At 38.6% G+C, this 27116-nt stretch overlaps 1 protein-coding gene across 10 annotated transcripts in view; it reads right to left on the bottom strand.

Annotated features, from left to right (window-relative positions):
• The window catches only part of ZNF280D (zinc finger protein 280D), a 51624-nt gene extending 26702 nt beyond the window's left edge, over positions 1-24922 (bottom strand). The window contains exons 1-9 of one of the 10 annotated variants that reach the window (XM_068696244.1): positions 24654-24922; positions 19357-19502; positions 18636-18720; positions 15449-15514; positions 14963-15333; positions 9342-9459; positions 4978-5145; positions 2373-2482; positions 939-1168 (exon numbers count right to left, since the gene is read on the bottom strand). In XM_068696244.1, the coding sequence (XP_068552345.1) occupies positions 939-1168; positions 2373-2482; positions 4978-5145; positions 9342-9459; positions 14963-15333; positions 15449-15514; positions 18636-18720; positions 19357-19419 (1211 nt within the window). In that variant the 5' untranslated portion in view covers positions 19420-19502; positions 24654-24922. Of the gene's footprint in view, positions 1-938; positions 1169-2372; positions 2483-4977; positions 5146-9341; positions 9460-14962; positions 15334-15427; positions 15515-16334; positions 16471-18635; positions 18721-19356; positions 19503-24653 lie in introns of those variants that run through there. The other 9 variants (XM_068696235.1, XM_068696238.1, XM_068696236.1 and 6 more) reach the window with 9 other exon arrangements.
• Between the last annotated feature and the right edge of the window lie 2194 nt (positions 24923-27116).

Genomic DNA, 27116 nt, shown 5'->3' with positions numbered 1-27116 from the left:
TCCTTACTGTGATAAAGAGAATAGTTACTTGAGTTCAGATTTCTAATATAACATAGTTGCTTAAAAAGACCCCCCCCAAAAAAACAAAAACAAAAAAAAACTGAAAATATCCAGATACCTAGCAGAAGAAAGGAATTGACACCATTAAGTCATGGCAGTAAACTCTCTTGAACGTCTGACAACATCAAATTTCCTAACTGCTTAAGATGAAATATTGGCAGTTTTACTCAGACACATCCTTAAAGATTTACAGCAAGTTTAATGTTTGTAATTACAAGAAACATTTGTTTTGTTTAATAATATGGGTTTAATGTTAGCATAAGGCTGTTCATTTTAATCTGCAGACTGTGTCTTTTGAAAGAATAGTTCATTTTTCTTCAGTTTTACATTCTGCTACTTCAGCTTCCCTTGAAGAATGCATGTAAAAAAGTACAATGACCTTAACTTCCAAATGAACAATGACATTAGTTGGTCTACCCATTAAAACAGCTTACTGAAGCTTTTTGTGGCATTTGGAAGAAAAATTATTCCATCAAAATAACAGTTGTTACATAAGTAAACCACAAACTATTAGTCACTGGAAATCCCTAAAGAAAATTATTAACACTCACATCTACTGATATCACCATCAATCAGGATGGCAAGTTGTACAATACTTTGCTTGCCCTTTTCAACCCCAAATCCTACAGCTGCTCTCATTAAAACTAAACCATTTCCTTTAGACACCATTAAAACTCGTACTCTGATCAGTGAATAAGTTTAAAATATGGATGGACATACACAGTAAAAACTAATTCAATTTCTGTTCAATTACCCAGTATTATCAGTTTTCAAAGAGCCAAAAATCTTTCTATGCCAAAGAGACAAATTTTGAATGTACGAAATTAATTGCTATAGGCTGTAAATTATTAAAACGTGTAGAAAGTGAATTCAAATACCTTATGTTATTTTTAAGAACTTTCAGACAGCTGAAGCACTTAAATGTTGTATGAGTCTTCTGCTCCTGTTGTACCTGCTGGGTATCACCTTCATGTTTCCCATAATAGAAGTCGTTAACTAACATAATCAACTTTCCTTTCTCAGATTCATTGATTTTGCTTGTTGTACTTGAACATTCTGTTTTGGCCACTCCAGGGAAGAAATTATTTATCATATCTGGACAACAATACTGAATAGAAAAGGGGAGATGAAGAGACAGACAAAGGTATCAGTTGCTCTGAACAAACTGCATCAACAACAGCATTTTAAAAACTGAAGCCACCTGCTAACTAGAGCTACATGCGAAGCTCCATTTCCATTCTATGTCACACTAACTCCATGCAAATTCACATACGCTTTTTTAACTCTGAAATGATCTTTTGGTAGTGTTTAGATAAAATACAATGCATTTGTAACACCGAAGAGGGATTATTTTCATAGTTTCATGTAAAATGAGTTTAAGATTCAAATCAGAATACGAATGTTGCCTAGTGGTTCCTTACTCATTAGAAAACTGTCTACTTAATTTAAATCTAACAAGAAAAAAAAATAATCTTTTATGCAACTATTTTGTTGACAAGTGTAAGTTTACAGAGCACCTCATGGAATGTTTTATCTTTTACCTCTTTGGGGAGGACATTTATTAAAAACAGCGTTATTTTTATTTCCAGCATTGTGAAAAATTCAGAAATCCTACATCACACAAGACACGTTATTTATGTGTTTCTACCTAAAAGCATAGATAATGAATTCTTAACCCAGAAGCTGTAATAATAAACTTAAAAAGTATGAACTACTTCATATAGAAAATGATGTGAAGTTTCCAACAGTGAAAAAAATCAGAATGTTTCTGAACAGATCTCTCTCCAGCTGTACAACAGTTCTTATTATGCATTATTACTTTCTATAAGCCTACTGGTACGGAGTTCATCTTCTAGCGTAGAAATGTAAGTCAGTATACTTATCCCCATATACTGTAAATTGACATGCAATTAAAAAAAAAAAAGTAAAGTCACTTTATTTAATTCACAGTTCTTTAATTCAGCTAGTATAGTAAGTACAAAAGCGATTTCTACAAACAGTGATTAAATAAAGATAAAACTTTTTTTTTTTTTTACTATTATTATTTTGTATGCTTCTTAATTGTATTTTGAAGCTGAAGAAGACAGGCAGCACATGTGCCTCATTTCATTGGGAAAATATGGTCAAAAGCGGCAACATTTGGAGCTTCCCATCTCCATTCTTTATCTCTGTGACTACAAGACATTTGGGCCCTGGCTGATTATAGCCAGCAGCCAGCCTATCTTCACATCAAAACATAGCACTCTTTTTCATAACCAACCAGAAGACCACATAAACTTATTACAAAGTTTATCAGCCCCAAAATATTTTACCTTCATATGATTTTTTAAAGGATCCATAAGATTGAAATGAATATTGCACTTTGGACAAGCTCGTGGAAAAGGTCCTCCATTTTTAATATTGCTTGATGTAGCATTAGTACCTGGAAAACATATTAAGATTCAGAATTCACAATCAAGAGTGACTGATTTATTATTATTTATTATTCTAGCAAAACATGCTATTTGAAATAAAAACTATTACAACCGATGTGGCTATAGTGAACATACGCAAGGTTTTACAACCATCTTTTAAATACTGTTCTTAATTTCCAAAATCATTTTATTCAGTTTGATATAAACATATATAAAATCTTAGCAAATAACAAGGAAAAAATGGGAGAGGGTAATAGGAGCACAACGGAGACAAAACATTAATTCTGTTCCCCTAAGCCCCCAGACGAAACAGATTACGTGATTTCTTTTTTAAAGAGGTTTAATTTTAAAGAATTGTACAAAACTTTTTACGCCATGACCTGATCACCATCACATAGGGTTCAGATACCTGTTTTTGAAAGGAATTTCACCATCTCATTCTCAATAGTAAGACTATAGTTCTCTGGCAGTAGTTGTAACCCTGAGCCTATTCAGATGCATCATTCCTGTTGAGCAAAGGTGTCTTTGGAAAACCTGGACAATAAATCCTCTAAATAATTACTCCCAAGAATGGAAGGAAGGAATATTCTCTTATCAGTACAAATTAATACTTTTCAAGCAAATTAAAAACAAAAACCTTTGTGTTATCTTAAACTTCAATGAATAAAGCCAAGCTTCCAGTTTTCTCCTAACTGCCAAAAGACAGTGAGAGCTACTTTTCCAGGTCAAGTTCTCTTGCATTTACAAGTCATTCACAGATCTGGAGGACTCCATGCAGAATAAGCAGTTTAGAACAGATTAAACACAGGAGAAGTGTTAATATCTTAACTTCAGGGTCAAATGTACTGTGCCAGGGCTATGAAAAAATGTAATAAAAAATACACACACAAATACATCCACCTTATAACACGGAAAAGTATGGGTTAAGAGATAACCACGCAACTGCCTAATACATTTTGTCATTAAAATGATCTTGCATAATCCACAAGGTAGACAGAGATCAAGCAGTATTTTTCCATGAGGATAACATTACTGCTAAGAACCGTAATTAAGCAGAAAGTCCTTCAAATGAGTGGATGACCATGCAAGAGATTTACCACAAAACAGTGCTGCAAGTCTTCAGTATTAAAGTTTGTAAAACATTTTGACAAGTTTGCTGAGGGCAAATTAATTTTGCAATGTTCTGCAGCAAAATGTAACGTTCTGTGGTGCCTCATTGCTGGATTTTGTGACATTTGAAATTTGTATGGGATCATGGAACTGCCTAGAGACAAACTCAAAAAAATGGGTTCTCAGTAACTATGATCATCTATTCCTTTGTTACTGAATTTAGTAATATCCTCTGGTTATCTTTTGTACACTGCAAGCTGCAGCACAGTATCTGTTTTGCAGCATAGTATCTGTTTTACCCAACACAGGGTGTAGGAATTCTTTTTTCCCAGCAATATTCTGTGTTATAGCTACTTCCTGCTGGTTGCTAAGGAAGAGAACGATAGCAGAACAGCTGCAAACAGGACATCAAAAAAAAAAGTATTCTAATCAATTTAATCATAATGTGGGTAGCTTCTCATTTTGATATTATAGGAAAGAGGATGTGGCTGGAAATACCTCAAAGTCAATAAGAAGCTCTGGTCTATTATAATCAGCTGGAAAGCACCTTTTGGCTCAGGAGGAAACGTGCCTAATTACTAATATGCTGAAACAGCCAGACTACCTTTCTACTTGTAGGGAGGGGAAGTTCATTCAAAGAGCAACCTGAAACTTAAATTCCCCTGCTCCTTTCCTACTACTATTTTAAACCGTATCAAAATCACCACTGCAAAAGAAAGGTCGGAACTGCAAAAACCACTTTGCAATAGTTATTCCAAATACCGGCATCACAGAATTTAGGAGGGATGTGTAGAGGTGTTTTTGTCCAGCCTCCCACTCAAAGCACATGCAACCCCATCAGCATGCTCAGAGCCATCCAGTTGATTTCTCAGTAACTCCAAGGACAGAGATTCCATAGTCCAAGTCCCTCATCTTGCATTCCTAAAGTTAATTGTTTTCATCCTTTTAACTAATCTTTTAACTACTTGATAAATTCATCAGTCACAAAATTCTTTCAAACTTGATTTTTAGTTGGTTAAGTTTCAACCCCATTAAGTTGTTTGAGCTAAAAAAAAAATCAGATGAGTTCAGGAGCATTTGTTTTGAATGTCTGTTTTCACAGCTGCTGAACAACTCAACTAGTCTCCACTTCACTGAAGTCAAACATCCGAACAAGGAAGGCCAGAAGTTTGAATATGCAGTAACTTAGGTTGAATTAATTTGTAAAGGTATATAAATTCTTGCACTGAAAGGTCTGTCTTTATTTTTTATTTATTTCAAGGCAGAACAATTACTTATTTACATTGCCTTAACAGAACTAAGAATAATGATCAACTTAAACATTGCAAGAGTGCTAGCTTTCTCCATGAACCAGACGCATGGATTGACAGCTAGACCATTGGATCTACCCTACCTTTTGAAGATACATTTTGTGATGGTGTTACTGTTGGAGAGTTAACTGTAGGTGAAACATCTGAATTGCTTCCAGCACCAACCTCATTAGGCTTGGCCTTTTTTGGAGTTACACTGTTGCCTTCAGAAGTAGCAGGACGCTTAGATACAAAAACACTCTCATTCAGACCTAGTGGTTTAAATTAAAAAACCTCAGTTTTTTTCCATAGTATATTACAAACACATTACTGATGCCTATACTTTAAAAGATGTGCAAGTCCAAATACAGCAGTTAAGATTTCCCTAACATCATAATCCATGCAGAAGTTAAGAAAACTATATCCGACTCAGAATTTTCTCAGACAGTGGAGAAGAAAAGGGTACAGGTGAAAGATACACAACCCCATCTCTAAAACCAAGTAAAACATACTGTGACCAACTGAATTTTTTGGCCTGCTTTTCATATCTTGACCCAGACTCATCTCAAACAGATTCTTAACTCTGTAAAACATTTTGAGACTTCAGTTTGTATGGGAAATACTACCCAAAATGAAAATGGTGTTGTAATTTCTAATAAACAATCATAGTATGCCTATTTTGCTCTATTCTGATGAAGATGCTGATTCACTAATTGTTTGCAGTACTTCTAGAAATAAATAAAACACTATAAACAACTCTGAAAGTCAGAGTTTCAGTGCCTAATAAACTGGTCCTTCAGTATTTGTCTCTCTCTTGTCCTGAAACCAACATCTCTGTTACTGTAAAACTATCTTTGGATTGGAGAATCATCCAACTGATGTAATCTTGATACAGAGCTCAATCTTCAACTAGACCTGAAGCACAGCTGCATACCAGTAATTCTGAGGTGACAGCACAGGCCTTCAGTAATTCTGAAGTGACAGCACAGATGGCAGACAGCTTTTACAGTATGATGATCTATGAGGAGGACAAGACTTGCAGAAAATAACTCCCAAACACAATGATATCAAGGAAGGACACTCTTGTACATTTCCCTCCCAGCCATCTAACTGCTCCAATGACTTCTTTGGGTGTAATAAAAAATGAACTACTATCTTTAAAAGCCTTTCCAATGATCAGAGATAACTTGTGTTACATAAAATTATTCAAACTACTATGAAAAAATAAAAACCAAGCCACTGGTTCACCTCCAAGTCGTGTTTATCCTGTATTAGCTATCTACAGCTAGCAAACAGTCTCCCTGTTCAATCCAAAGAATCTCAGCAGGGAATGCTGGTATTTGAGCATTTGGACATTTACCGCATTATGCCTCATATACAGGAAAACATAATTCACTTGTTATATATGTATTTAATGAGTCTAGTATTCTCCTTCTGAGCATACCCTTCCATAATAACCACTTCTTCCTGACATAAATGAACATACTAAGCTCAAATATCTCAGCCTGTGCATTGTTTCCCAAAGACAACGCATACACAAAATAAACAGGTCATCTGCTAGATGACACTACTTCCTAGATGTTTGTTTTACATTTACTTATCCTTGATCACAAAAAGTTTTCATACAACTGGTATAACTTTTGAATTCTGCATCACTGAGGCCATTCGAGCACCAGGCAGGCCATCAACCCACAGCAGGCACAGTTTAATAAAATATAATTACATATCTGTTGTTGTGTAAGAAGGGACTGGGTTAAGACAGAAGGTCTGATTTTATAAGAAACTTCAGTAAAATACTTAATTTTACTAAGGAAAACCTGATATATAAAAAAGACAATCTTTACAGGTTAACAAAATTGGTAATACTTGAAATTTAATAAGCTTGACATATCTGTGACACACAGAAAAATTGAAGCTCGTTTTCTATATTCATACAGGTAAAGATTCTTACCTTGGTTTATATATCTCTGATCTAATAAATTTCCTCTTTCAGAAAAGTGATAACACTAGGAGAACATACACATATTTGCATTTGAATTCCGCTGTTTATTCATTAGAAATATTTTAAGGCATATTGTGAAAAATAAACAAAACTATTTTAAATATTATTTAATATCTAGCCTATGCAAATCAGTCCCTGTTCTGACTGATTTGTCTTTTCAACTTGCCTCTCTAGTCTGGTGCATTGACACCAAATTTCCTCAGATCACTGATGCTCCAGGCTAGTTTGTCCAATGCTCCACCCAACATACCACAAGCTGAAATTGTCAGGGACTCCAGGTACTGGAGCCCAGAGCACACAGTTGCTGTTTGGTTTTGCAGTTTGCTTATGAAGTCTATTATCTTCATTTCACGCTACTAGTAAATACTTCTGTAAATATTTTGTAGTTATTATGAAACAGTTGACTACTAACATACACACAGCATCACTGTATATGATATTGAGAATTACTGCAAAAAGAAGCCACAATACGGTAAAATATATTAAAAATAGTGACCTTGAATAGAGGTGGTTTATGTAATGTGATAAATCGCATCAAATTCACAGAATCGGGACATGAAAGCCTTCTCAGACCTGTCCCTCACCAACACTTTCATTAACCTAGTGATACGAATGGATGCATACACTTCAGACAGCTCTTGAATACCACAGAACAGTTTTTCTGTTGGCTATGGCATTTTCTGGTTCCTCCAAGTGCATAGTTTCACATATATCCCCAGAGCCCATCCAACACCCAGGTACGAGCTATCAGTACAGTTTAACTTCTCACCACCGTTTAGCAGCCTAGCAAAAAGGTTGGTTAGTGTCTGTTAGCAGTTCCTCATTTGCCTGGTTCACAGACCTCAGAAACAAACATTTATGCTATGTGGAGCTAAAAGTTGTGTATTCTTCAGTGACTCCACATGCAGAAGTTCAACTACTCTGCAGAGAGTACCACGGGCTGGTTCCCACTAAGACTGCACTTTGAAATACCATATTCCAGAATGCTTTGTGCCAGCAGTGCTGCCCATGAATTAGAGGAAGCACAATGCCAACACAGGCAAGTAGGCATTGGCACATACAACCAAACCAAATGTAAGAGCCTTACGTGACCTCACCACGCCAGCCAAATCACAAAACACACAGATACTTCTTGGGAAATTAAGTTAAATATTACATTAGCCTCCTGTGTCATATAGGAATGAAAGAGACACAACTTTGAAACAGAAATAATAAATCTTTTCATCTATTTTCTCTGTCGTGTATCTTACTGAAATATACAGACTAAGTATGGTATATTACTTTGAATTACAGTCCTTGATGCCTTTGAGTACATCATTTTTCCTGATAAGAGCCTAACATAAGTAATTGTTAAATATGCAAGCAGGTGTCATGAATTAGAAAAATAAAATTAAATACCTGTGGCTTTGGAGAACTAGGGTTGAATACTGAACCATTTGCAATAAATAAAAGCCTCATTTACTTTACAAAAAGCTATTTATTCCACTAAGACAAGAATCAGATCACAGAATAGACACATGCAAAGAAATACACTACCTTCATTGATCAGTAGCTGCAGTGAATGCCTTAGCTAGAGATGCAAAATCATCATACCAAGCAACAGAAGAAGCTACCAGTCATTCTGTTTTACTTTTAGTATGACCTGTTAAGCCATTCATTATAGATAGCCTGTTACCTTATGGAAGAATCAGAAGTGTTTGTCATCTATAACTTACAGACTGAATCCTAGGATTCTGTTCAGTTATTAGAGAAGTGCAATCCTTCACAAAAAAAGGGAAAGTTTCAAGTTACAGCCTGTTTAAGATTGAATACACTGCATGCTTCAATTCTATTCCACCTGCTATGAAAAAAAGGGATTGTTTGTTTGTTTGTGTTTAGATAGGTTAAATAGTTCCTGTTGAAATACGGTTTAGCTAGATGAAAAAAAAAAATTAGTTGTCAAACTGTATTCTTTTCCTTCCCCCTCCTTTTTGCACAGGATCCTTTTGATCCCATTTACTCCAACTGCTATATTTAGCAGTCAGGAAACCAAGACCATCATCATTGGGAATCCACTCAGCAGACTCAGGAAGTTCTTCTGGCACTGTTCCACAGCCCCTCTCTTGCTAACAGCCGCTTCTATTCATGCTAGTCGAAGAGTGCTGGATATACAGAAAATGAGCCTTTAACTGTCAAAAAAAAATGTAGCTTATCTGGCAATATTTTTTTTTCCATCTAAATGACCATTACAAGACATCAGTTGATATTACAGTCAGTCTAATGCAATGAAAAGCAAAGTCTGACAACACAAGGCTCTGACGTTTAATTCATTAAACATTATATAGTGTTATGTACAGGGGGAAGAAAAAAAAGTAGCTATACTATATTCTAAAAATCCTATTTAAAATTATAACCCAAAGGTCTGCACTACAGTTAAATGACATTACGCTGTTTCTTTCTCTTATCAACTACTACAGTTATACCCACCTGTTACATTCACTGATGGCCCAGTCTGGTACTGTGGAACTCCCGAGTTCTCTCTCACACCAAACAGTATACCAGATGTATTATCTGGTGCAGCTGGTGGAGAATCCATAATATAATCCTAATAAGATATTTTCAAGAGGGAAAAGAAATTTGAGGTTTAACATTTTTTTACTTGCAGGCTTCAAAGGGTTTATCTTAAAAACATACGACGGCTTACAAGTACTCATAAGTACTCATCTCTAAACCAAGTTCATTACAATCTCCCCCAAATAGTTTCTTTTGACATTTTAAGAAGTTTGCAACTCTTATCAGTGGTTAATTTAGTCATAGCTGTATATCCAAAAAAAAAAAACAACCATATGACCCAAGAAAACCCATTTTATGAAATATTACTAGGACTATGTGAATTGCTAATTGTAATTACTTTTGTTCAAAAGTCTGATGATGTTTCAAATTACACTTGAATTGTTCTGACAACTGTAGAGCTTTCTTCCTTCAATACAAGCTTAGACATTTGCCTGTTACTCCTGTGTAACAGCTACTACCTGCATTTTAAAAGAACAGAAAACAGAACTGAAAGTAGCACAAACTTGCTGCGAGCAGAAGCCTCTTAAAGATAAGATTACACCAGTTGAATTCTATGAAGTGATCAAGCTTTAATGAAAGTAAGGAAGTATCTACAACATGGTGACTGTGAATGGCACTCAAACTTATGGTATCACTAAGGGATTTTTTTTTTTTTCTTTTATATAGGATAATTTATAAGAGATTTCTTGAAATAATACAGTTTAACTCCCTCTTCAAAGCACAGCTAACCTAAAAGTTGGTTTGTGTTTCTCTGCACCTTGATGCTTTTGAGCATCTCCAAATACAGGTATACTTTTACCCTTCAACTTAAAAGGTTTGCCCTTTGGTACTACCATAACCTAAAAAATGAAACAGAGTCTATATTTCTCAGCCGCAACAAAGAAACTTACACCTAAACACTTTAATTGATCACCTAACAGGTAATGTTTAGAGTGAAGGAAACATCAAATTTAGTTCTTATTAACATTCAAATTTAGAGGCTGTGGTAGGTCAAAAACACACTTGCCAAGATCATTAATATTGCTCACATCTCTGTTCATACTAACTAAAACAATTTGGAACAAGAAATATTTTCAGCAATAGCAATAATCAGTTAAGAAAAACCTTATGGTAGAATTGCATTAAATCTCCATTTTGAGGTATAAATGGCAAAATGTTGGCACTTCATCTTTCTACTCTGAAATAGTGCAATTAGTTACATTAACTTTGTCAAGCTGTACTGTGAAACAAAAGACTAGACAGAATTAGCCCCACTTTCTTAAAACATGATCACCTAACACTCATACACACACTTTGTCATCAATGTATCCATGAGACGAAGGCCACAATGCTTTTTGCTGTAAAGATAAGTCTCTTAATACGCTTCCCTCTCCACTAAGCCAGCACAATTGTAGAAACATCCTGGTAGAAGCTGCTATCTTTTTAACTACCACCATTTTGACTAAACTTGATGGTAACAAGTCTAAAGGCAGTGCACAAATACACATACAGGTATGATAATTTTTTTTAGGACTCTTAAGTACTAGAAAAGATTGGAACAAAGCAAGAGCTTTTTCTTCCCACCCTGTTTTTGTTGTAGAGGTCTGAAACGGAGACCCTGCAGGGCCCTAATGAAAACGCAGAGCCGTTCTTCCGGAGCGATCAAATTCAATCTAAGTAAGTTAAGCAAAGGTGTAGCTGTTGAAATCATGATAATGCTAAAAACATTTAACTACTAGATTTCTTTGCCGTATTTGTTACAAGTAAAAACCATGAGCAGGAGTCCTACCAGAGCAGGTTTTACTGTATCCATGATGGCTTCAGACTAGCCAGTGAAATTACAAGTGAAGCCCTTAACCTGCAAACCCCAGTTCTGAAGCAACTGATGCTCAGGTGGTAAACCTGTTGCAGGCTCCTGGGGTGGAGGACTTTGCACACCACCACTTTAAATGCGACCAATACAATACATATACACAAAATCTGCCACTCTTACTACTTTGCAGTTTGTTTTTAAGTGCTGATACAATTTCAGCTTTCTTCAATACACTAGGTATTTCGATGGCATGTGTACACTTCCCTAGTATATACGAAACTCGTCTGGTGAGCAAGAAAGTAAAAGCCTGGAAATTCAGTCTCTTTTTTTTCTCAACGTCCCCTTCTGTTTAAAACTATTCTTTTCATATAATTTGGTTCTGTTGTTTTACATACAATAAAAAAATATAAAAATATTATCATACTTTAGAAAGCAAAAACATTTTAAATAATTAAATAGAGCAGCTTTACCGTGTCAATGAAAAAAAATCAACCAAAATTAAGTAAATTAACATATTAACTAAATTAACGCATACAGGTGCTCTCACATGTAGAAAGTCTAAAACCAACAACATTATAAATGAAGTTCCGAGGGCTCAAGTAAAGAAAAAAAAAAAAAAAAAAAACATTGTCACTCTGTTTTTCAGAAGACTAGTAACAATTTTAGACTCCATGTGCATGTTGGGTTTCCTAACTGTAGAAACTGACACGCCAATCTGTAACCAAATCCACATAGAACTGGAATGATGCATGGTACTGGACCTTTGCTCTTTCAAAATTTAACTAGGAAGAACTGAAACCTGAATCACACTCAGGCTGAGGAATGTGCCTAGCCATTACGGGAAAGATGGACAGAAGTGGCTAGGGCTTACTGGAAGGCATTCGGAATGCTGGGTCATAGAAAATCCTCATCGCTGAGAATGAACGAGCCTTAAAGAAGAAGATAACCTTACAGTATCATACAACAGCAGTAGCTCTGAATTAATTAGGACTGGTGTAGACAGTACCACCAAAGCCAAATTCAATTCAGAATTTCTGGAACTGATTTAAAATAGTGCAGTAACAAGAACACAAAACAGAAGAATCAGGTTGGGAAGAAACAGAAAACATGTGAATGAAAGCGTCATATAAAGCCCAAGGTAGAAAAACATTAATATAAAGCAGTGGTCCCCAGAGAAGGAAGACTAGATAACGGGGAAAAAAATACCCAAAGCTTAAGGAGCTCTTGAATGAAGACAATTCTAGCCAAGGACATGAACCAAAATAAAAGTAGCATACATATGACACTAAGAAGAGCAAATGACAGTTGTGTCAGGAGTGATATTAAAAAACACAGAACACTGCCCAAGAACCTGAACTACAGTACCTCATTAAAAATAAAAGCACAACAATCAAGCCTTTCCCCCCTCACCCCCAAAGTATGGTTTAATCAAGTGGCTGAACAGTACAAGGATAAGGAAACGAACTATCCTAAATAAGGCTGAAAGTGGAAATACTAATCTGAATCTGGAAGAGTTAAGTTGAAGAGATGGAAGAGTCACCTTCAGTATGTTCTAAGCAAGGAAGAAAACCACCATCAGAACAGTCTTCCTAACAGTACTCAAGAATAACATCTTAAGAACACGCTTAGGATAAACCTAAAAAATTAAAGAGCTTGTGAAAGCCATGATCAAAATGCCAACACTGAAAAGAAACCATACAATATGAGATGGTCTCAATTGTGTAAGTTCTAAGAGACCACAGAACATATATGCACTGGGCATCCCACAAAAGGATGCTCTGCTTTGTAAAGCACACTGATCTAACTTGGAATAAAGACAGAACAGCCTAATACATAGTTAGAGACCCTTTCCTACATCATGCACCTTGAAAGCCGCATTTCTAGCTGCGACTGCTTTACATAGGTGTATCTCTACCAGTAACAAGAACAACCTGCAGGTTTTGGCAAAGTAAAAGAAATTGTTTAAGTCAACTTCGACATTCCTGTTGCAAGCAAACTTGATAAATGAGAAAGAACTTTCAACAAAAAGAAGTGCTGTGTGTATACCATCTTTAACCTTCAGAAGAAATTACCATCATGCGAGTTACATCCCACTTACATATACGTTTTGCAGCTCAGCTTTCCTAGGTCTGCTTACTCAAAGGTTTCCTAATAAAACCATTTTAGAGGCCACTAGCAGCTTTATCTATTAGAACAGAAACACAGAATTTATATGTGAGAGAAGTATGGGAGGAAGCTGTCTCATGCAACAGAGATTCTGCAAGACATCCTAACATCCTTTAGAAGGATTTGAAAAAGCATACTACATCATGAGTAAACCTTGATAAAACTCACAGACTTGGAATATGTGTATACATTAGGTGAAATAGCAGACTTTTCTGTATTAACTCAGGCTGCTTTATAAAGACAAATTTAAGAGGACTTTAGAGCCAATCTGCACGTCCTACTGACATCTGGCCTTCTAATTATATCACTGTTTTAGGCCTTCATACATGCCACGACAGACATTTAATTAACATGTTTCACTAGACATGCCCAAAAAGTTCTCTTTGCAAATTGTCAGTCAACTCCTGAAGACTCGACATTGGAAAGTACGAGTTCCTTCCTAACAAATCTGCCAGAGATCCAGCTATGCAGGCAACAATTCTATTGTAGTTTTTCTGAAAATCCAGCACCACCGATGATTTTGCCACAAATCATAAGAAGAATATCTAATTCTCATGTTCTATCAGCCTTATTCATACTGATTTCCTTGTTCAGTAAAAGCAGAATATAGTAAGACTGAAAGATTTTCATTTATACCTAAAGACTGGCAGCTAGGACAACTGCAGGTCTGGAAATTTGCATGGATCGTGGAGATGGTGTCCACTTCATTTTAGCCTGACAGCAGCAGTTATATAGTAGTCACATTGCCTAGACATTGCCTTTTCACACCATAGTTTACCTCATACAAACATAAAATGTCAATCTTCGCTCTCTCTCTCTCACAAGCATCCAACAGGTAAGGCAAAAAAGCCAGCATCTAACGTGACTCCCTGAAGATCTGAGGGAATCCTGAGGTTCCCTGTCTCTCCCTGAAGATCTACAATACATGACTTGTGTACCTAATTCCCTTGGGCTTTTAAGAAAAATCAAGTATCTTGTAAGAGCCTTCCAGCTACTCACCCTACAACTTATGGCTGCTTGCACCCCCGTTCTCATACCACAGTTTCACTACAGCTGCCAAGCGAACCAAGAAGCTACCACAACAGCATTCTCTCAAGCAGCCATACCCCAGGAGAGCCATTGTAAAAATCACATGGGAAAAGCTAAACACAAAATGCAAAATGAAATTAATTCACCAATATGAAGGATCCGTCTTTAAGAAAAGAATGCATCTCTGTAAAACTTACAGAATGGGATTTTCCATCATTTCTACATATAAGCTAAACAAATTAGCTAAACCACATCAATCTAGGCTCAAGATTTTTCATTTAATTCTGCTGTTATTAGGTAAAGCTACCATCCTTGAGCCCTGCAACGCATTTTAAACGTACTAAGAGTTTTTAAATCAGTATTTTAAATATATATAATAATTAAGCAGAGCAAGGTTATGGTCAATGCATCCTTACAATGTACGTAACGGTAGTCAATAATTTAGTGCAGGTCTTCAAATAACTCTACTAAGTGAGTCCATATGTTCCTCATTAATTTATTCAAAAGCAAACTAAGTATTTTACAGTTTAAGGGAATAAAAATTTACCTGATTGAGTATTACAGGCTGTGTTGTTACAGTAGTCACTGGCCTGGATACAGGTTGAGCCACTACAGGAACTGTGATATTTCTTGATACTGGCTGTGTCGTCACTGGAATGGTTACAGGTCTGCTAACAGGCTGTGATATTCCAGAACTTGGCCGGGGCATCTGCTGTGTTGATAAACATCCAGCAACTGGTCTCTGCAGTGTCTGTGAAGTTCCTGAAACATTCACTGGTCTAGACAATGGCTGAACTGCTACAGAGCTAGTCGTAGGTCTGGATACAGACTGAAAGACTGATGAGACAGGCATGGCACTGGGGCTGGAGGCAGATGTCGGATAATGGTGACTTTCAGGCTTGAATGTAGTAACAGTACCTGTTGCAAAGGATTCCAAAGTTATCTTTATATACTTTTGTGGTCAGACATTTCATAAGTTTTGTGTTTTTGAGTGTGTTTGTTTTTTAATTACCATATTAGGACAATATAGTACCTCTACTGGGTGCACCATTCTGTATCCCCCTTCGTGATGAGCCGAAGTTGACTCTGTTCAATATATCTGTCAAAAGTTACATTTATCTTAATTGCAGTTAAATTAATAGCTTAAGCTCTTTGCAAATTAAAAGCAGCATTCATGTCCACTAATTAAGCCAATTAGGATCTGCCTTATGAATTAGAATATTACTTCTAAAACAAATAACCTTACAACACACAATGTCATTTGTACCAGTTAAGACAAGCTCTTCTACTCTGCTTTTCTTAGTTTGGCTAGCTCACCTAAGAATCTCAGGTTTTATTTTCTTGGAGATTAAGACACAAGTAAGAGTGTAAGCAAAATAAGAACACTTCACAAAGATTTAGCTCTGCTGATTTTAAGAAATGCATTTATTCATTAATGTTTGTTGCATACATAGAAAAGAAGTTCCCCAACTCTACAACTGCTCTGCAGAAAAGGAATCATTTTCTTTAAACCAGTTACTAAACAATCACCAATCTCAAGTTCCCAGTGCCAAAGGAGATGAAGAGAGCAGCAATTACGGGAGCCATATTGGAAGTGTATTACAATCAGATTGATTTTCTTACATATCCCACACAGCAGTCTATGACCTGAGTTCTAACTTGTTGGAAAAGAGTGGAATTTCTTAGATCTAATGCTTACTCCCTAACCGGTATCAGCAATATTCCCCAACCATCTACATCTTTTTCTATGATTACAATGTATAGGCCAGAATATTACAGCAATATTGATCAAATTACAATATTCTTCTACCACCAGATTCTCAATGCATTTAATGCTACTGCCAAGTTTCTTGCTCTGACATGTGAAAATATGCATATGAAATTAGGTAAATGTTCCAAATCAGTAAGATTGAAAATACCTTTTCAAACCGGGGTCAAATTACATCAGGATCTCAAACGAGGTATTAAAACTTCTGGAAATTGTGCTTAATAACCTCAAGGCTGCTTCCACAGACAACAGCTCATGAGTATTCAGTCCCCAGGTTGATAAATAAATCTAACAGCAGCAGAGCTCAGATCACAGCTCTCAACCTGTCACCTGCATTTAGATCATACTAATGAAAAAGCAGCTGCAAGCGACAGATTCTAACAAGTTTGCATTTTTTAAGATAGGAGAAATTTACTTCTGCAATAATACTATTTTTACTTCAAATGATGCAGTCTATGAGCAAGGATTAACTTAACTCAGGATTTACCCAAATATGTATATTTTCATGTTTATTAACAAATCTATACCCCACATTTTAATTCCAGAGCCAAAACAAAAACCTTTGTCTACCTCCCCCTCCCCCCTATAAAAAACACAACACAACAAAAGAACAAATCAAAAACAGACAAGCAAACAAAAAAAGAGCTACCCTAAAAACTTAAAAGTTATGGTTCACAAAAGATATGCAGCTCCAGGCAGTCTGATACACAGACAATTCAAATCCTAAAATATAAAGGTAGAGTTTACTATTCATAAAAACATTTCAGAAAACCAGTGTTTTGAAATAAACTAGATTCACATGACAATTGATTCTTCATAGACTTGACATGCTGTTTCCCCTCCCCCTTCAAAGTATTTAATTTTTCCAGTTTGGGTAAAACAGTACTGAACAATAACACGGTAGCATGGAGAATAACATTTTAAAGTAGCAACAAATTACAAGTTTATGTGTATGAAAAAGTAAGCAAGAAAAAATGAGCAATAACTGTAGGAGAAATAAGCAGTTGCAGGAAACAGTAAAGCAAGCAAAGTGAGAGTTACTTTTCATCCCACTCTAACTAATCCTCCAGCATGGCAGAAGAGACACTTTGCCATACGTAACACTGGGCCAGCATGTCAAGGCTGGGGCCCTTACCTATTTCCTTCCCAATTTCAACATCAGTCTATAAAAACTGATAATTGCATTGTCAGAAGAAGGTTAAAAAGATTGCTATGTATTGCAGAAAACATACCTTTCAGAAAAATTAAGAGCAATATGCACATCTCCATTTGTCATCTGATCAGACAGGGATTTTCTCAAGCAAAAACTAAATAGTAGCAGTAAGCAAAGCTGAGTTCATTGTGGCTTGCCTATCACGAACAACGATTCTGCAGACTGGAGCCTGACTACTGCCAGGACGTACTACTTACAAGCCAGAGAAGAACTGAGGTCATTCTTCCATAGCTGTTTTTGATAGTCAAGTAGGAGATTACAAAGAGAAAAGTTGGGGAAAGGGAAGGAAAAGAGAAAGTAACAAGTTATATCATAAGTGCTTTTATGTGTGTCAGGACTGAGTATGGGCAGCAGAATTAGAGGCATACATTGCAAGTCTGTATCTTTTACCAAAGTTCTTGAAGCTGCTGAATTATATCACAAACATAGCTCTCACTTCAAACACGTATTTCTATCCTTCTGACTGGGAAATAACCTTTATACTGACTGCAGTGAACCTTTGTATATTTATTGCTCCAATGTCTTGCACTTTAACAGTTCACTTTCATGATCTACTGCTAATGGCCAACAGTAATCCAGAGGTCTTTAGGCCTCCTAAAAAATAGTTAGTTTTTTTTTTTTTTAATCTTTTTAGAAATTAGTAACTTCAGAAAACTTCTTAAACCAAATTTCAAGCATTCTTCCAAAGGTTCAAGAGGATGTAGACTATTTTTCAAGTATTCAAAAACATTAACCATTGAGAACTATTTTTAGGTGAGAGAGCTTTAACATCAACTTTAATGCTTCTCAAATACTTAAGATGTTATTTTCCACATTTTTAAGCTAGTGAAAGAAGTATTAAAGTAGACTTACTATCCCAGCGAGTAACAAAGTAAAACAGAGCTCAGATGCAAGATGAAGGTACTATAAATGAAAATGACTGAACAGCTAAGAATAGCTCCAAAGTCCATGCAGCAGAGTGTGGCAAAGAGCCTAGTTTAACATTTTGCCTTGAAATTCTTTACTGCAAACAACAAACGTTCAGAAAATGACTATGAAAATCTCAGATACAAGCATAGCAGAGACAAGACAAAACCATGCAGCTGTGAACCTCCTTACCAGGCTGTCTTCTGTGTTTGACGACTAGGGAATACTTAGGTAAAACCTCCTAACATTTGACTACATGATGGCCAAACACAGAGATCCAAAACTTCCATTAAATTAATTTTAATAACGAAAATTATGTTCTCCTTCACTTACCTGCCAAAGCCCAAGCACAGGAAAAACATGGAATTCTGATACATCTGCTGTCATCACAACCACCTAACCTCATTCCCTGCACTACCTGCAATCAGAGAGAACTACAGAACTTGATGAAAAAACTCAGATTTCATAGGGAGGTAATGAATTTATTAATAGAAATCTCTTACTTAGCAGACAGGCTTGTGCTATTTTCATATTAAATGATGTTCCTGTTTGTGCCTTTATTATACACACTTGGACAGTTACCACCGTTTTATCAAAATGATGTCCACATATTCTATCAACACATGAAATGAGCAGGGGAGGAGCAGGGGGTGGAAGAGGGACTGCCACATGAAGTCCTGAATTCATGCATGTTACTTTAGCAGAGACACTTCCAAGTATCTACTTAAATATTGACTATATTAAGAGCTGTTGCACGGTCTCAGCATCGTCTGTACTGGACTGTAACTGTATTGTCAGTGCTAAAACCTTCAAATGTTCTTGTTTTGCCTCGAGAGATTTAAGTTTACAGGTAGAGACAGCTGTGCATTACCTGGATGTTACAACAGAATTCCCTAAAAATTCCAGTTTTCAGTGTAAGACAGCAAACTAAAGAACAGCTTTAAGATGTAGAATTTCTTAAATCTCGCTGATTTTAAAAATCTCCATTTTCAATATAAGTTGGAAGTTTTACACCTTAAAATACCTCTTTAAATTATGGAAAATGTTATCTTACATGTACTAGGTGGCTTTGAGCTTGAGATTTCTCCAACAAAGATTGGCTCATCATCATCATCATCCTCTTCCACTTCTTTCACTCTCTTCTGCCATGGTTCTAGCTCCTCTTCTTCACATTCCATAAATAATTCTGCCATCTCGAGACTAGACAGAAAAAACAACAACAAATATTCAGTACTTTTGTGGGACAAATGCTTTACTGTGAACAGAAATGACTGCACTTGACAATAATTCCCAGATTATGGTCTCCCCCCACCACGTTCAATACAGGTTCAACATGACCTGATCTAGAATACATGTAGATCTTCAAAGATCAACATCAGAGCTACCAATCACAAATGGTTCTGTTTGTCTTTAAATAAGCCGTGACATCTAACAAAGCTTTCCTCTTTCTTTTCACAACCCCTGTTAGATAATCTTAAAAGCATTTCTTAACAATTCAGGAAATAAGAACAGAGGTTATTTGGAGTATAATATACATATATGTAAAATAAATTATAATAAGACCAGTATTTTCATAAAACCAAGCGATGGCTTCAGCAATAAGCAGTATCAGAATGCCAGTAAAATTGTATTTGCTCTTCCTAAGACTTGGAGCTTCACAGACTTTGATGTCTCAGTTTTGCTTGATGACGCCAACAGTACCTCAAGCTAAGAGAGAATTTGATTGAAATTAATTAATAGTTTTGTTACGTACATGAAATTCTATTCATCACTGGACTGCTTTGACAAAAACTGGAGAACAGAACTCAAGGAACTTCTTTCATGAAGACCACAATCAATACAAGAGTATTTCTTGTCTTGTATCAGGCCCCAGCCACATAACCATTACTAATACTTCCCTTATGCTTATGGAATATTTACTTTACAAAGCAAACTAGCTAAGGAAGCTGGACTTTGAAAATCATTCTATTACACAGTGATAGTTGCCTGACACTGTAACTCCCTGTACCTGGTGTGATGTCACAGCCATAGCTCTAATAGCAATGCAAGGAAGGACAAAACGGATATTGCCTTTCAGCAGCAACATGCAGTTGAACTGACCTGTTCACACCGCAAGTAACAAACTGTTTTTACCATTACTACATATATGTTGACGAGAACAACTTTTCCCTATTATTAGTAGTAAAATAGCGATATTAACATAATTAAAGACTTTAAGGAAGTGTGCTGGGACTATTTTTTTTGTATCCTTTAATGGATGCTATAGTCTCCACACACTCAAAAGCCTTGCTGTTTTCTACAGTTGCAAGCAGATTTTTGCCCAGAGGTAGCTATGAATTCTTGAATGCAAGAGCTATTTGTACAGTTGATTTCAGAAATGTATCACAAACCCTGACTTTGGTTTTCCTTGAATACCTACAGCCCTAACACCAAACCTCTTAGTGTCAAAATTCAACTTCATCTCTAAAATCTTGATACTGTTTTTCTATTTATCAACTGTCTACACTAAATCAAGCTCAGATCTTTTAGAAACAAAGCATATGTATGATAATGTCATTAGTAACTACCAAAAAAAAAAAAAAGACTATACATATATACTTGTATATACACAAGGTGACAAAATCAAGGCTATATTCATAAACTACTACTTCTTAAACCATACAATTCCTCTTTAACACGTCAAGGGCGTTCAGTCAACAGTTTTCTGTGTAATTTCCCATGATCTTCTCTTTTCCAAAAGTATATCAAGCGCAACATATATTTTAAACATTGGGTTAAGTTTCTTTTTTCAAAGTATAACTATGCAAAGTTAAGAATACTCATAATCTCTCAACAGTGTTTAAAATGGAAGTCTTCAGCACAGGGAGTGAGAAAGTGTCTAATAAGAGTCAACGACTTCAGGACAGGAGCAATGAGCTGCTATCAAAAATCACTGTGGAGCAGTCACAATCTGTGTGAATGTGGCCATGGGTGTCTGCAATCCCCATGGCTGGGGATAACATTGAACTCTTATCGATGAGGCCATCAAGGAATTTAAAGAGTTTAGAGGGAACAAAGAAGGGTGATTCAGGAGACTCCCTGCCGTCTCACGTTGCTTGTTCTCCAGCCATTATGGCTTGGAAGTTGCTGGGCAAAGCTGTTGACCAATGAATGGTGGAAAAGTACTGCTGTGGGGCGAATAGTATAAGGAGGGAGCCTGTCCTCAAGATGGGGATGCAACATGGATAATGAAGTTATGGCATCAATTAAGTAGCAGCAGTTACTGATCCTAAAAGAGCCCTGGTGTCCATGTAGTCTTTATGCCACAACAATCCTCCACCTGCTTGCAGTGAAGCGTGTGAGAGGGGGGTGGGACGGCTGTGTGCCATGTCTTGAGGATAACACCAAGTTGCAGAGCTACTACTTGCTTCCTTCATCAGATCAGGATGCTGAAGTTAAACAAAGTGCTAGAAAAGAACAGGACACTAGACTAGGTTCTTGTCACAGGACAAGAAGAAGAGCATGGAGCCGATGTCCACTTCACGCAGGTAGGAAAGGCCACGTGCCAGGTCTCAGAAGGTCACGGCCCAATCTCTTCCTTCACAGAAGGCCTTTGCTTTACTTACAGGGAGACAATGTTTGGGAGACTTCAAGGCAAAATGAAAGATCATTTTCAGGCACTTGGCTTATGGAACTGCTAACACAGATACGAACGGTGTAGGGGGTATTTTTATTTAAGAAACTTAATTTTATTTGACCTCAAAAAAGTAATCGGATACAAGATGTACTAGAGAAGATGAGAACACATACAAATTACACAGAAAACAGAATAGGCACAAACAATCTACATACTAGCACAGTTTTAACAAGATGCGTGGTAACTTCAGTTACAGCAGAATGCAGCTGATTTTTTTTATCCAAATAAAAGTAAATTTAATAACATAAGCATAGACATTTAGGTGACACCACCTAGCTGCGCTTATGAACAATTCCATTTTATGAATAAAAATGGTTTTCTCAAAAGGTGACTCAAAAAGTAGGACCGCTTTTTAAAGGCGAGTATCAAGTTATTTTGGATCTTTTATTACTATTATTATTCCAACAACAGGAATTTAAGGCAATGCTTTTACTAAGCCTAATGAGTTCCTGCCTTGTTCCTATACTCCTCCTTCAGTCATGATAGCACAGCTTCTCATAGGACTAGGACATGAACCTATGCAGATTAAAAATAACCTGGCCTGTGAGCAGTGGAACCGGCATGACTGAGAGGTCAAAAAAATTAGTGGCCTACAGAATTACAACTGCAGTAAGGGGAAAAGGTTTGATTACAGGAGGCATGCAGGAACTGCTCAAATTGTCATCATTGACAACATCTCCATCCATCTTTAGAGTACAATCAGCTTCCAAGTTTTCATCTTTTTAAACTTGATTAAAGCAGAACCTGCATGCCAGGAATCCTTCTAGCGGTTGCTCTAAAAGCCAGCAACAACAGTGACTTCTTTTCTTCCCCCACTCTCCACAAATATTTTCCAGCGGAGGTGCAGACTCCATTGTAACAAAGGTAAACCCACTGGCAACAACCTTTATTTACCCTATTTCTTTTTAATGTGTATAAATACAAATACACATTTACACACATATCTACTCAGAAGTAGTCCACAGATCTGAGGCAGGTCCAAAACTCCAAAGGAACGCTACATAAATAATCAAAAAAACTGTTTAAAAGAGCATTCTAACCTAAAAAGTGTCAGAAAGTGTCTCCCTGCAGGGCAGGGTCAGGCTGGGTGTTAGGAAAAGGCTCTTTATTGAGTGGGTGGCCAGGCACTGGGACAGACTCCCCAGGGCAGTGGTCATGGCACCAAGCCTGTAGGAGCTCAAGAAAAGGCTGGGCAATGCTCTCAGACACATGGTCTGATTTTGGGGTGGTTCTGCGTGGACTCAGGAATTGGACTTGATCCCTTCCAGCTTGGGCTATTTTGTGATTCTATGAAAATTGTGAACAAACTCTTTAAAAAAATTTTAAAGTGTTGTTAGAATAATATCAAAGGATTGCTTAAAAAAGCAACAGCAGTTTTTACTATTGGGATTTACAATTGCTTATTTACAGGGAAACAAGAGAAGCGATACAAACATTACTAAATGTAACAAGACTGACAGCTGAAGCAAAACCCACAGAAAGCAATCTGTCCAAGTGCACCTTACAGACACTCAGATCAATTCTATGGAAAATCATGGCAAATACAGCTGCGGTGAGATTTAAAGTTACTGAAAACCCATTTACTTCTTCAGATGCAGTTCACTTGTTCCACACTTAGGGTCAACACTCAATGTTTCCAATGGTTGATACTTTGGACTGGCTTAAAGTAACTGAAACCAAACCACTGGTGTGAGGTTGGTAGTATACTTCAGGAGTGAGGGTGTTTACATTAGCCAGAAAGTTTCCAGACTAGCCTTGCTTGTCACCTCCTCCTGACAACTATCAGGGAATTATTCACCCATCAGTCCTTTGCACTTCCAGTTCTAACAGGGAAGTCGTGTTGTTTCAAACACAGCCCTCATGGTGAGCACCTACAGGGCGTTTTTCAGCCAGCCCCCCCCGGCCCGTGCCTGTGCTCGGTGTGAGCTGCAGAGGCGTGCAGCGCGCAGCTTGGCGAGGCTGGCGAGCAATGGCATTTCGAATGGGCGCTGCGTTTGTTTCAGCAGCGAAGAAACAATGACGAAGTGGAAGCTGAACCTGGAAAGTTTTAAAAAGCCGAAGCACGAACCAACTCCCCTCAGGAAATAAAGAAAAAAAAAAAAAGCGGGGGGGGTTAAGAACAGAGCAAAACCCAAGGAGCCAACGCTGCCCTGCGTGCCGGGAGCTGCCGTAAGCTCCGCCTAGGGAAGGGCACCGCTGCCTCGGCAGCCAAGCCCCCAGTTCCCACCCCCGAGCCGGGCCGGCTGCGAGGCGGCGGGAGGGAGCCAGGGAGGGCGCCGAGGCCCGAGGGCAGCCGAGCGGCGGCCGCTCCGCTCCGCCCGGGAGCCGCCTCAGGGCCGGGCCCAGGCCTGCGGGCCGCAGCCGGAGGGGAGGAGGAGGAGGAGGCCCGGCGCCCGCCGCCCAGCCCGGGGGCCCCGTGCGGGCGGAGCGAGCCCTCCCCGCGACGCCCCCGCGGGCAGACCCCCGGCACCCGGCCGGGAGAAGCCCTCGCGGCCCGGCCCCCGCGCTCCGGGCACCGCGAGGGGGCTGCGAGGCCGCGCTGCGACCTAAGATGGCGCCGGCCCGGCCCGGCCCGCGACGAGCCCCCCGCGGCCCGCAGCGCAGCGGCGCCAGGGCCGCCCCCGGGGGCTGAGGGGCACGGCGGGCGGGCAGGGAGCGGGCTGGCTTCGGCTTACCGTGCTGCGCCTCCGGAGGGGCCGCTCCCGGGCTGGCGGGGCGGGGATGGAAGGGACGGGAAGGGAAGGGAAAGGCAAGGAGGGGGCTGGGAGGGAGGGAAGGAGGGAGGCAGCCGCGCTGGCAGCGGCTCCGCGCCTCACATCGCCGGAGCGCGGCGCCCCACCTCAGCGCCGCCGCCACCGGGGGAAGGAGGCGGGGGGCGCCCGGCGCGGGGCCTGCCGGGTAGGGCGCGGGGCAGCGCCGCGGGGCGGGGCCGGGCGCCATGTGGCGGGCCTCACGTGCCGCCGCCTCACGGCCCCGCCGCCGCCCTGAGGGGAGCTGCGCCCCGCGGTACCGGACCCAAACGGCCATAAAACAGCGTTAAAACGGCGTTAAAAGGGTGTTACTGCAGCTTGGGGGCAGGAAATGGCGGGTTGGGGGCTGCTCGCAGGGGAAGGGTGCTGCGCCCAGGGTGCCTCTGAGGGGTGTTTGCCCCGTGGGTTAAACAACGGGACCGAGTGTCAGCAGCCCGGGCCCTCACTGACTGCAGTAACTGCCTTCGGTGCCAAGGGAAGGCACTGAGCTGCTGGGCAAGGCCTTGGCTCGACAGCGAGGCCCAAACGGCTGGAAAATGCCGGCCGGGAAGGTGGTGCAGGAAGAGCTGCATCACTACCGCTTACCTGTGGAGAACACAACCACAAAGTAACTAAAATTCAGTTTTTCCTCATGCTTTTTGGTCAATAGAGCACTTCTATCCTGGACAGCTCAGGTATTAGTTCCAATAATCTCAACAACTCTTTAAGAATACTTCCGAGTTTAGATTTTTTTTTTTTTTCCTCAAAGCTTTGCTGTCCATTCTACCCTAATTAAAAATAATAATAAAAAAATAATAAAGTACAGTCCTTTTTTAGAAAAATATTAAACCATTTAAGAAGAGATTGGACTGTGCACTTAGTCACATGGTCTGAACTTTTGGGTAGACCTGTGCGGTGTCAAGAGTTGGACTTGATGATCCTTAAGGGTCCCTTCCAACTCAGGATATTCTATGATTCTATGATTTCTGGTGAAGTGTAAAGGTAAATAATGGGAAAATACTTAACCAAATGTGACCTGCATCTTTCAACCTTTTCAATCCACACTTACCTCAACTTACTGACCTCTGCCATAGCTTCTTTCAGACATGCCCACTTCATTTAGCGTAAGTTCTTTCAATTATAGGTATTTTTCAGAAGAAAAAATTGTGTGAACTTAAGCTCTAAAGATCAAATTGCTGTGTTTAGCCTGGAAAATACTGTGTTCATTTTCAGTATTATGTTTAGCTTTGAGATGTTTCCAAGGCTCTTTGGAATCTCAGAGAATGGAAGAAAAAACAATACAATATCTTGTAATTAAATAATTGCTGCTTAGTAATTATGCCACTAAATCAATTGGTTATCACTGTTCAGTAACTAAAAAAATTATTAAACTGTACCATCCTGCCAAAGCCAGTATGACGGAAGACACTCAGTATTTTCAAATACAGTTGAAAAAATGGCAAGTTCTGGAGATGTCAGCCAAAATTACCTACTGTGGAGGAAGGCTGCATGGTATGTAAAATGAGGTACTGGTAAAGTAATACAAGGTTTTAGCAGGACTATGGCTGAAAACTTAGAAAACTGTGAACGTATGATACACTTTAAAAGAGAAATTTTGCAGAAGCTGATTACAGGGAGTGAATGTGTTTCATGCAGTTGGGCAGTACACTGTTGGCTATGGTATTAAAGTTGAAATCTAACTACTGTGAATTACTACCTCTGAGATCTATTGGCCTGTAACCAAATTACTAAGGAGACATTCCTTTCCCAGCTGAGAGTTACTGACAGTAGTATCTCATCAGTTTCTGTGTTTTGTCTCAAAGGCATTTGTGCTGGAAAGATCAATTGATGACATCCATCAGTGGTCCAGAATGCTTCAGTTGCTTGGTAGGTACATGTTAAAAAACAAACAACCCCTCCCTCCCCCCTCTCCCCCACACAAATAGAGTTGCATTTGTAAAGCCAAAAACTTCATTGCTAACATGTATTGTAGATGTAGGCAACTAGAGACATTGATTCAGTCAACTCTGGCAACTGTTAGAGCCGCAAGCTCAATCAAAACCCAAAATCAGCTAGATATTTGTACTTCTCTTTGCCACTGCCATTCTCGTACTTTTCCCCCAGGAAAAAAAAAAACAAAAAAAAACACTTCATAGGTTCATCCTAAATGTAGATTCCCTATGTTGCTAGTGTGGTCTGCAGTTCTTTCTGTTCATCAGTAAACTAAACTATCATCTGTTCTGTCCCGGGGTCTGTTCCCCCACATCACTTTTCAGCAGCCACTGACATTACGTTAGTCTCATTTCGAGAAGGCACACACAAGTTTGTTAAGAAATAGCAGAAACTGGTAGCTGGAATATTAACAGCACCAGAGCGTATAACTTAATTCCTGTTTTATTACTCCTCTGA

This window comes from Anas acuta, chromosome 12 (assembly GCF_963932015.1).
Source record: "Anas acuta chromosome 12, bAnaAcu1.1, whole genome shotgun sequence".
Classification (NCBI taxonomy): domain Eukaryota; kingdom Metazoa; phylum Chordata; class Aves; order Anseriformes; family Anatidae; genus Anas; species Anas acuta.
Note: the sequence above shows the minus strand (reverse complement) of the source record. Positions and strands in the feature narration are given on the sequence as shown.